General features: G+C 38.5%; 1 protein-coding gene across 1 annotated transcript in view; it reads left to right on the top strand.

Moving 5' to 3' along the window:
- Nucleotides 1-10,554, top strand: part of AFF2 (AF4/FMR2 family member 2) — a 572,513-nt gene extending 561,959 nt beyond the window's left edge. The window contains exons 21-22 of the mRNA XM_045820496.1: nt 5,258-5,448; nt 10,433-10,554. Coding sequence (XP_045676452.1) covers nt 5,258-5,448; nt 10,433-10,554 — 313 coding nt within the window. The remainder of the gene's footprint in view (nt 1-5,257; nt 5,449-10,432) is intronic.
- Nucleotides 10,555-12,297: the final 1,743 nt, after the last annotated feature.

Genomic DNA, 12,297 nt, shown 5'->3' on the forward strand with positions numbered 1-12,297 from the left:
GTAAAGTGGACTGGAATTCACATGCATGAACAATGATGACTTCCCTGTGCTAGTCAGTGGGGATGGTAGATGTCATTGAGTTAAGCATGTGTACTGCGTGGCTATTGCATTCCAAATGACTGAGCAAGTAGCACAAAAAATCTGCATCAAATTTTTCATTAAGCTTGAAGGTTCCTATGCAGAAACTATTTAGATGATTCAGAAGACCACAGCTATGGGCAACTGATCATTAATAGGTTCATCACAGTGGCATGCCTGTTCATGCATCATGTCTCCTGCAGAGTTTTTGCTGAAACATCAGATCACCCAGGTGACTCAGCCCCACTACAGCCCAGATTTGGCACCCTGTGACTTCTGGCTTTTCCCAAAACTAAAATCACCTTTGAAAGGAAAGAGATTTCAGACCATTGATGAGATTCAGGAAAATATGACAGGGCAGCTGATGGCGATTGGAAGATCTGTGTGAGGTCTCAAGGTGCCTACTTTGAAGAGGATTGAGGTGTCATTGTCCTGTGTACAATGTTTCTTGTGTCTTGTGTCTTCTTCAATAAATGCCTCCATTTTTATAGCACATGGATGGATACTTTCTGGACAGACAGATATCTGTGTACACACACACGGTCTGAAATAAAAGAACTCAATCACATCCTAAGCTTATGAAGTGACATTAAAAGACTCTTGAAATGATTTTTAAAGCATCTGTCTGAAGAAAGCACACTCCCTTTGGCAGACCATAAAGGTAATGAATAAAGAAACTCAAAACAATTGCCCAGGGGTTACATGCTATTTATTCAGCACACACTTCAGGAGCATTTCCTTATGAGGGACTGAGGGCACAGCTGAATTCAATGTGATTCCTGCACTCCAGAAGCACACTGTACAGTGGAGTGAGATGAAATATATGAATAAAGTTCTGTGGAAGCCCAAGAGAAAGAGAGCTCAGGCCTCTCTAGTAAAGGAGGACTTCTTGTCTGCAACCAAAGATATTATAGTCTGGCTTCCCCAGTGAATGAGTATTGCTGGCCCCATACAGGGCCTCTCACAGCACATTAAAGAAGCAGCACCCCTGGCCTGGAAGGCTGTAAGGTAATAAGAAAGAACAAAAACGCAGTTGGAAGGAAAAGAAAAACCTACTTAGTATAAAGCAAGGGTCGGCAAACATTCTGTAAAGTGCCAACTTTTACATATCTTGGGATTTGCCAGTGGAGAGGCAAAACTGAGGCTATTATATGGAGAGCATAAAAGAGAAAACATAAGCTTATGCAAATATTTACTGATAAAATTCAAAATATAGTAACAGTTAATCACAACCTTTATAATACAAGTCACCCAAGGATAAGAATAAGACTTAAAAAAACATTTTACTTAATTGAGGTTCGAAGTTAGTGTTCCCTCTCATCATCATATCAATTGCAAATGTTCATCTTTTCAAACCATTTGTAGCTCACAGGCCATGCAGAAACAGGTAGTGGTCCAGATTTCCCAACTCCTGATGCAGACTCATGGAGGCCATGTTGTGGACAGTTTAAAGAGCTGGGAAACAATTTCAAATGTCACACAGACAGAAGGAAAAGAAAGAGGGCTATGAAGGCTATGGAATTGTGAAAGAAGTAGGCCTTTAAAGGTGCTGTTTCAGTGCACAGGTACATGTGGGTGCTTCTAAGACCTTTAGGTAACATGGTGGAATGGAAAGAAAGTGGACTTTGGAGAAAAACAGACTTGCTTTTTAAAAATATTTCAATTATAGTTTACATTCAATACTACTGTTTATTTGTTTTAGGTGTTCAGCATAGTGGTTAGACAATCATATCCTTTACAAAGTGTTCCCTCTAATATTTCCAGTACCTAGATGGCACCCGACATAGTTATTGCAATATTATTGGATATATTCCTTATCCTGTATTTTACATCCCTGTGAGTATTTTGTAACTACCAATTTGTACTTCTTAGTCTCTTCACCTTTTTCATGCAGTCCTTCGATATCCCTACCCTCAGGCCACTATCATTCAAAACAAACCTGCTTTCACATTTTGGTTCCTCAACTAATTTGCTGTATGGCCTTCAGAAAAGAGCTGAACTTCTCTATTCCCTTTTGTCTGTGAAACAGTGGTGGCAGAAATTCACCCAGAGTTCCCTGAAACATAGAGATATTATTAATGAAGCCCAGATCACCATGTTTGGGACACAGTAACTTTAAAAATGGTGGCTGCTACCACTGCTATGGTTTTTGTTGTCATTGTTCTGTTTTTGAGTTGGAAAGTATAAACAACCCCACCCCTAGAATTCCCACAGTTCTTGGTCTTTTACCATAGATTGCCAAAAATTCATAGAGTCTGCTCCCCTATTAGACTATTAGGTCTTTTCAATGAGGGATTGTTTATTATTTTTTAAAGATTATATTTATTTATTTTTAGAGAGGGAAGGGAGGGAGAAAGAGAGAGAGAGAGAAACATCAATGTGGGGTTGCTGGGGGCCATGACCTGCAACCCAGGCATGTACCCTGACTGGGAATCGAGCCTGCGACACTTTGGTTTGCAGCCCGCACTCAATCCACTGAGCTATGCCAGCCAGGGCTTGTTTATTCTTTTATTAACCTAACATTGTGTGCCTACTTTGCATGAGATACCTGCCATACCCTTTACATGTTTTTTATATATCCTTGTGTTATTATGTATTATTCTACCCTTCTCAGAGCACCTAATATATAGTGGATACTACATAAGGAATAGAGGGATAGCTGGAAAACAAAGTGTTCATTTACTTAACTGGTATTAATTAAGTACATAGTATGTGTACCAGGCATTTTTCTACATAACAATGGATAAATAGAAATAGAGAAAAATTCCTGCCCTTGTCAAAGTCACATTCTGTTGGAGGAGAAAGACAGTAAAAAACATGCAGTTTGCTAGATGTTGATAAATGTCAAAGAAAAAATAGAAACAAGAAAAGGGGTTAGAAAGGACTATTTGGCATGGGACAGGAGGTAGCAGACCTATTTTGAATAGGGATAAATAAGAATATCCCTTGATAACACTTCAATGTTTATGAACTAAAATGGCCTTTTTAAGATGCGTAAGGTCATAAAGTTGATTTGTTTCCCCTTGTGACTTCTGGACATGATTGGTAATCATTGAGTCCAACCTTTTCTTCCAGTAGACAAAAATCCCTGGAAGGGTAAGAGACTTGCTCAGGAGCACACAGCAATTTAAGACAGAACTAGGACTAGAATTCAGGTCTCCTGGGATTTCAGCATTTATTTCTAAGGACACATGGTCTCCTTTCAACATTTGTGACACCTGACAGCTTTGCTGTTTTCTCTAGACATTACAAATGAGGACATATTCCTGTCTTGCCATAACTTGACATGTAAGAGTTAATGACCAACACTAGGGGAAAAGGCTAAAAATAGCATTAGCAACATGCCATGATAAAGAAATCCAGCATTCCCTGCTTTTTGTGTGTGTCTATGTCATTAGCTGACTCTTTTGTGCCTAGGTCCCTGAGCTTGGACCTCTTCCCACCCCATTCCTGTCTTGAGAATAAATCTTTCTGTCAAGAAACTATCCAAACATCTCAGAAATTATAACTAGAATAGGAAAACCGTCACATCCTTTTACACTAGACAAGTGTAGAACAAGTGAGGATCCACTTCCCCCTTCATACTAGAACATACCAAAAGATATGTTATACTCTGTTTGCAGAAATGGACCAAAGTTCTCACCTGGCTATAAGCTCAGCCTACATGAGTCTCAAGGCAAGTATATTAGAATTGCTTCTATATGGAGTCCAGCAGGACTTTGGAATTTTGGTACCTTGTATGTTCTATTTCCCCAGATCCTCTGTGCTGCCTCTCTGGGTACACATCTGCTCTATGAACATGGTTAGTACTAAGGAACACAGTCACCCTGGAAATCTAGAGTTGCCGACAGCAATAGCTGGTAAAAGGGAGGGGGAATGAGATAGGGTTCCTTGATGGTGTGTGGGATCTGTGTTCAGAGAAATGAGGAGGGAGTTCCTTCAAACATACAGACTTAGGGAGTTCGAAACACAGCTTTCTCCCATTTGTTTTACTTCACCTTTCAAATGTTCGATCATACTGTGCCACATTTGTCTGGGCAGTTGTTCACAGTCTGGATAAAAGAGTATAGGGAGGCCAGGGTTATACACAAACATTGCTCATGGGCAAGGAAGCCACCCATGCCTTTGGTACTATCCCCAGGGAGTCTTCAGCAGGTCAATCTAACGTCAGGCCCTCCATGTTTTGTGCAGCCAGCAGGTGACTCCTTGTTGCTGACATTAAAGAATTAAACAAAAATCTATCTCCATACATTGGTAGTACCTAAAGTAGGAATCCCAAAGTCTCTTTTTATTAACGAGTGTGCAGGTGAACAGTCAGCAATTAACAGACATTCCTGTAGAGCATGTCTTGAAGAATCCTAATCAGATGTGCAGAATCTTACATTTTCCACCTTCCCTAATACTGCTCCTTGGGGGACTTTTAAGAAATGCACTTTGCTTATTGTGGTGATTGTATTTGGAGCAAACTCTTATTGTGATTTCCATAAAACATTTTGATAACATACCAATACTGCACATCAAGTGTTTTCTAAATGCCAATAGTCATTCTGGCAGCAGGTAGAGAACTCATTATATTTTTGAGCTGTTTCTCTCTCTCTGAAACATCACAACACTTGAATATATATATACACACACACACACACACATACACACACACATATATTCAAATATATATATGTTCAAATATATATAATTTAGCATATATATTCAAATATTCAAAGAGCTACATTTATTAGTAGAATTAATGCCAGGGAAAGATTTATCAGCTCTTTCTGGTATTTTAAAAGAATGTAGCAATACACGTGGCATCATCAATGGTTATCAAAGGTAGTGTGACTTTACTGTTTAACATTAAAAATGGAGAAGTATGGCTCATTCTGGCATTACAGCCCTGTGTGGTTGGCCAGATGAAACAGGAAAGGGAAGATAATAAGCTCTTTCTATGCTGGAGCCTCTGGAGAACCCTACTGTGTTGGAAAAAGCTATAGGATATCATTTGATAAGTCAGTGGGGTGTGGGAACAAGTTCCACTCCACTTGAGCTTCATATTTGTTCACTATGCTAAACCATACTGTGGGAATGGTGTTCTCATGAAGTCCCAGTCTGATGAGGGAGGTCTAGAGCCCACTGTCATTTTTCCCAACCAGCCTAACATGATCTGTCTGTTCCTATTCCCCAGAAACACTCCATCCTCAGTGTCTCTCAACAACGTCTCTTCCCTCAATGCAATGGGGAACTATAACAATGGCCCAGTCACAATCCCCCAGCACATTCACCATATGGCTGCCAGCCACGTCAACATCACTAGCAACATATTACAGGGCTATGAAAACTGGGACATGGCCGACAAACTGACAAGAGAGAACAAAGGTATGCTCATCTGCTGTATCCATTGTTCACGGACCATGTTGGAATCAACTGTGCTTTGAAGGACTTGAATTTTCCTGGTGGCCTTATCCTTCTGTCTCTAATTTCCAGGGTTTAGATGAGAGAAGAAGGTATTAATTCTGGGCTGATACATTGACCTTTTTTTTCCCTGAGAAAGTGAAAAGAAATAAAAAAAAAACCCCTGGGATTTGTCTCTTTTGAAGCTTAAACTAATCTGAACTGTGAGGTGTCGGCAAATGACTGTTTCAGATTTTCACTCAATGGTAAGGATAAAAACAGAAAAATAGAGGCAAAGAAATGTAGAATGATTTGCAAATTCATTAAGATTCTGTTGGCTGCTGTTGTCAACTTTAATATTTTTTCAGGGGTGAGGTTGAACTCAGGCCTCTACCTTCATTATAACCAGCAGCTCCAGTGAGTGCATGATAATGTGGCTTGAATTCAGAAGCAAGGGCAAAGCTCAGCTAGTATTTTCAACACACTGACAGCTGAGATAAAGGTAAGGGTAACACATGATGTCTTGCTACAAAACAAGCGCAAGGAGGGTTGTGCTTTACTGGGAAGTGGGTCAGTGGTCTTTGATGTCTCATGCTGCCATCTATGACCCTAACTGTCAAATAGATTCACAATGAAGCCTCAATATCCTAGTGAAGGTGGGAAGTAAAAATAAACTGCACTTTTGCCTTGGTCATTCATTTGACTCAGTGATTCTGGCCCAGGAACCACGGACAGCCCCATGCCAGTCAAGGTGAGGATGGATGTGGACATTTTGAAATCAGACAGCAAAGAGTTGACCAGAAATTTGAATTAGTAGAACTGTCTGGTAAGGAAGAGGGACGCATCAGCATTCTACATGGTCCAGTGGCTGCTGCTGGGATATGAGATGGTGAAAGTTGCATAGAGTGGGCTTGGTGCTACTACGTCCCCAACAATGAGTGATGGGGATTTTCTGGATTCAGGCTGTGGCTTCAGGCTACCTGTATACAAATGGAAATTCTCATGGGTTTGACTACAAAGGATTTACTAGGCTTCCTGGCCCAATTCTTCTCCCAAACCTGAGTCTTCACAGCCCAGGTAGCTCTCCTTTCCTTTCTACTCTGGCCCCAGGGTTCTGGCTTGCTTCTCTTCTCCCTGAAAAGCTGCTGCTCTAGTGTCTGTGGTAGTCCTCTCCACTGTCCAATTATGGAATGAGGCACAGCCTTCCCACCCCTCCTCTGTGCTGCACCTTTACTACTGCATTGCTGAGTATGTGGGAAAAACAGTCCCAATGGAGTAGGAATATCACAGAGTTTGAACCCTGATCATTTATGTTTCAATCCTGCCTGGGTCATGTACTGGCTGGGTAACTTCAGGCAAGTTACTTAAATCTATGAGCTACTTTCTAGCTTCCATCTCTATAATGGATATAATAATAATATGATGGTGAAGAAAATACCCAGAAGGATGATAGAGATGAGTTAAATGAAATAATATGTGTAAAGCAAATAGCATAAAATATCAGATACAAGGTAGAAATACTATGAATATTTAATTTTTTACTTACTCCATATTATTAGACAGGGTGGGGCAAAAGTAAGTTTACCTATGTTCATATGGAAAATAATACAACAATTAATAAATGATAATACAAGAATATACTGTCTCATATACTCAAAACTGTAAACCTACTTTTGCCCCACACTGTATATCTATATAACTCAGAGATTCTGTGGCTATCAAAGCATATCCCATAATTTGAGAATTTGACCCTCAACTCAGCTATAAATTTACACTGACTTCAGGGAATATTTGCAAATATTGGTTACATGTGTTTATACCTCAATTTTTATATGCTAGCGACTGCACTATTTGCTTTATCATTTGTTGTCTCTTTTATCCCCATGCCATAGATGAAGAAACTGAGGATCAGTGAGGTTAAGAAACTTACTTACCCATAATGTCACAGCTTTTAATGTTGGGAGCAGAAATTGAATTTTGAACTGTCCAATTCCAGAGTCTGAACTCTTAACCAGTAGACTACACTGCCCATCTAGAGATCAGCATTAATAATGGGTCCTCAGAGACCTTCAGTGATCTCCTGCCCTCAGTTACCTGAATAGTGGGCAATCCTTAATTTGACTACTTTTCTAGGCTTTTAGAAATCCAAAGACAACAGGTCCAGACAACCAAGACTATCCAAGTGTTCTAGAATTGCAAGTGAAGGCACAAAACATCTTAAAATTTGGCTAGCTTGTCTGCCTCCAACACTATCTTACTTTGTACTTATAATTGGAGGGCAGTTGAATATGTATGGATTTCTTGCATAAGCATCCATTTTCAAAATCTGTTAAGGAAATTTCTTTGAAATTAACTTCAGAACTTTTTAGGAGTAATGTGGTGATTATGCTGATGTTCCAGTGAAATGGAACCATTCTTGTCCTTAGCACAAATGCATCAAGGAGTTGTTAAATTTTCTGCCTAATACTGAGTCAAAACAACTCTGTCACTGTACCAGCAGAAAAGAAAGTATATCCTATTAATGTTGCCCTTAGGCTTTTGCTTTTCAGTGGACTAGGGAGAGAACCTGGTTTGGAATCTTCTGTTTGCAGCCTTGAGTTTCACACAGTTGTCATTTCTGAACTGCTTAGAGTTGAAAAATTTTCCCACATCTCCCGTGTCCACACAGAGATGAGGAAACTGAGGCACTTCCCTTTGTTTGGTACTCTGCATCCTACTAAAGAGACAACTATGTACGTCCATCTTTTTCTACCCAATCATGTAATAGAGATGGATGAAGTTAGCTCTCTCAGTGGAAAGTCTCCATTTTTGCCCCATGCCTATCCACCTATGCAGCTGCAGATGATTTATGGGCCAATTGGGCTGATGTTACTCTCTGGCCTTTGATCTAGAAACACTGTACCCTACCTCTCCAGCTGCTTACTTAAAGCAGTTATTGAAATAGTGACCTGGATATCTAGTTAGGAATGTCACAGCAGTCTTTCTGTAGAATACCCATTGGAAATTCTGGCTCCCACTCAACTCACATTCATTTGAATAAGAAAGTATTGCTATTTGAAATGCTAAAAATAATTTATTGCTTTATCAACAGAAATTACTTTTATTGCATAGTACAGGTTAAAACATATCACATAATTAAAAGTCTTTTAAAGGATTTTTTTTGGGGGGAGGGGAAGGAGAAAGAGAGGAAGAGAAACATCAATGTGTGGTTGACTTTCACGTGCCCCCTACTGGGGACCTGGCCCAAAACCCAGGCATGTGCCCTGACTGGATATTGAACCAATGACCCTTTGCTTTGCAGGCCAGCACTCAGTCCACTGAGCCACACCAACCATGGCAAAAGTGTCATATAATTAAATGAAGTTCATACTTAGAGAAGGATCCCATACATTATAGTAGCATGAGGAATAAAAGCATCATTTAGTGAACTACCATCTGCCAGACAATCAAGTGCATGAAACCCATGCACGGAAATTGCTTTCCAAAAAGGCAAGAGAGCATCTTGACTACTTTACAGCCATCTCCAGCCTTTCCCCTGATATCTCAACCCCAACCAACACAGGTGCAATTTCCTCATGGTTGAGGCTGCTTCACTATGGGAAACTATCAAAAGGGACAACAGAGAGCCCTCTTATAATCAAGATAAATACAGTGCTAAACAAGTCAATTTTAGACCTGGAAAGGGACACTTAGCTAGTTTCCAGACATTATATAGTCTTTCCTGCATCTCCCACCCCCAACACAAAGCAGAAAGTCTAATACTTAATTTACATTTTTCAGTAGGTTGCCTAAGTGGTTTTTCCCTTTCCTCAAGTCACCTGGAGGAGAATGAGCTGGGGATTCTTACCATCCATATTCTGGGGATCAGGGGAGTTGTTATATAACATACTTGCAGGTCATTTTCCTACCCTGAAGGAATTGGCAGTAAGCCTCACCAAATAAGATGGCTCCTAGACATTTATTTGGCCTCAGATGCCAATGGCTATAATTGCTGTCCAGGTTCACTGGCTATGTCTACATCATGCCAAGGAAATTTGGTAAACTCAATTAATTTAAACAAAAGGAAAAGAGAATACTTTTAATTCAATAACACATAGAATGACAAACAGCTGGATATCATATAGACCATGGCTCTGCCATTTAGTGTATAAAGATACCTTTGTAAATATAAACTTATAATACATAAAATATAAATTTAATAACTAATATAAATATTTTAAGCACATTTTATTTTACATGCATAATTTATGTATGTGTTTAAATGTATATATATTATATAAACATAAATATGCAGACAAATATATAGCATGTATAATATATATAGTCACATGTGTATATATATACATGTGTGTGAGTGTGTGTGTGTATCTCGCAAACCTCCACAGTATTGTAATGTACTTTTAGAATCACTGTTTGAGAAAATATATAGTTATTTGAAAAAATGTACTGTGAATTATCAGATTTAAATCAAATTGGATTTATTAATCACAATAATACAAACATTATTTATGCTACAGAGATTTTGGATCTAAATAAAGATTAAATAATAGTGCTTGATAGCCTTGGCTAGTGTGGCTCAGTGGATTGAGAGCTGGGCTGTACATAAAAGGGTTTCCAGTTTGATGCCCTGTCAGGGCACATGCCTGCGTTATGGTCCAGATCCCCAGTTGGGGGCCCGCAAGAGGCAAACACACATTGATGTGTCTCTCCCTTTCTTTCTCCCTCCGTTCCTCTCTCAAAAAATAAATAAATAAAACATGGTAAAACATTTAAAAATAGTGTTTGATATACATATGGTGTTGTGATCCTCTAGTAGATACTCTATAAATTTTCATTGAATGAATGAATAATGAATAATTTTTCCAATGTTCACATGGTTGTGTTTTTGCATGAAGTCAGCTTAATCAATCTGGTGCACATTTTCATGATGTGACTTAAATCCCTAACCAAGATCTTGTCTGATTTTCAGAATTCTTTGGTGATCTGGACACATTGATGTGGCCTTTGACCCAGCACAGCAGCATGACCAATCTTGTCCACTATGTTCGTCAGGGACTATGTTGGCTGCGTATCGATGCCCACTTGTTGTAATGGGTGTTCCCTCAACTCCATTATCACTATCCATCATTCTACCTCTACTAGTGTACCAATATGGTGGAACTCCACTTATCTGAGAAAGTTCTCTTTATGTTTGTTTTTATGCTTCTCTTGATACATGTAAAAATCAGAGATCATTGTAAGTGATACTACAACTTGAAAACAGTGTATGTTTTATTACTTAGTCATTTTTTTAGTATTTTGTGCACATTTCTTAGATTCCACCATCCTTTTGTGCTAGATGGAATAGCACAGTCCCTACAATATTATTTTAAGTCTACACAACCGAAAACAAAGAATGAAAAATACTTGTGATCATAGCAGGTTGCTGAGAAATGAAATTATATATATGAACTTAGACACAAAGGACCTGCAAATACTCAAATTTTCAGCAATAGTCATTTTCCAAACTGTATTCTTATGCAGTTTGAACATATTTTGAATCTATTCATATTCAAGAACAGAACAGAGGCAGAAATTCAAGGCAGAAAAGAACATATTTTGAATCTATTGTTTAACTTTTGTGGTTCCCAAAGACTCAATCTTCAGATGAGAATTTTCACTGTCAAAATCCACCACTTATATGTTGTAGCAACCTTGTAAAATTAAGAGCATTAAGAAAATAACTAAGCATAGCAATGTCACTCTTAAAACAAAACTGGCACACAAGCAGAGGACATTTTTGTTAGCATCCCCTTACCTGATTCCCTATATTTAATATTTTAATGATGGAGAGTGGCAACATTTACTTCGACAGCTATAAGGCATTGGCTGGCATACATTTTTTAAAACTCCATGAATTGAAGTTTAAATTCTCCTCTCCTCTTGGGGGACAGTTTAGTGGGTGCATGACCTAGTAATTGTTAAACTCCAGTTTTAGAAATGAGAGATAGGAGGTCTAGAAAACATCCAAGGAATTCATACCTCTGCCTCTTTTGCGGTCAGTAGGTGGATTCATAACTGGCAGGATTTTTTTTTTGCATTTTTCTCAAGTCTCTGGAAACAAAAGTCAAGTTATCACTACCTAGAATTAATAATATACACTTTGCATCCTAATGGCTTTAAAATATGGACTTTCCCAACTATTATCCTTATGTTCTATTTTACAGGGTGACATTCTTCTTCTTTTTTTCTATCCTCTCTCTTTTCTTTTCCTTTTTTGGGGCTCTTTAGCTTTTGTCTGAAATTCAGTCACTGATTTTATTCAAGTCTCTGTTAGTATGAATCATTTCCATTTAAATTCTAAAGAAAAATCCAAACTTTCTAAGTAGTAGCTAACCTTTTACAAAAATTTGTCTTGGAACAATGCTTCAATGTAGGTTATTTTTAAAGAACCTTGAAGATTAGGAACAGTTCACCTAATTTGGACCTTTCCAGATCAGCTGCAACTATCCCCATGCCTTATGACCCTGTATATTCATTTTATGTCCCTAAATATTACAATATAAGTATCATCTTTGATATTCCAGCTCACCAAAAGAATTTCCCACATGTAGTAGACACTATCTACACATTAGTTCTGTAAAATTACCTGCTGGTATATAATTTCATGTAGGCTTTAATCTGCTGAGTTATTGAATTCTGTTCACTGAGTTATAACAAACTAAATAACAGATACATTCACATGAAAGATGCAAACATGCATGGTTTTTAAAGCAAGTCATGCAAGTTTTTTATTGGAACAGCAAGGGATCACTCTGCACTCTTATTGTCAAGGATAGATATCTCCCCAATTGC

This window comes from Phyllostomus hastatus, unplaced genomic scaffold (assembly GCF_019186645.2).
Source record: "Phyllostomus hastatus isolate PE091 unplaced genomic scaffold, TTU_PhHast_1.1 phas_scaffold_397, whole genome shotgun sequence".
In the NCBI taxonomy this organism is placed as follows: domain Eukaryota; kingdom Metazoa; phylum Chordata; class Mammalia; order Chiroptera; family Phyllostomidae; genus Phyllostomus; species Phyllostomus hastatus.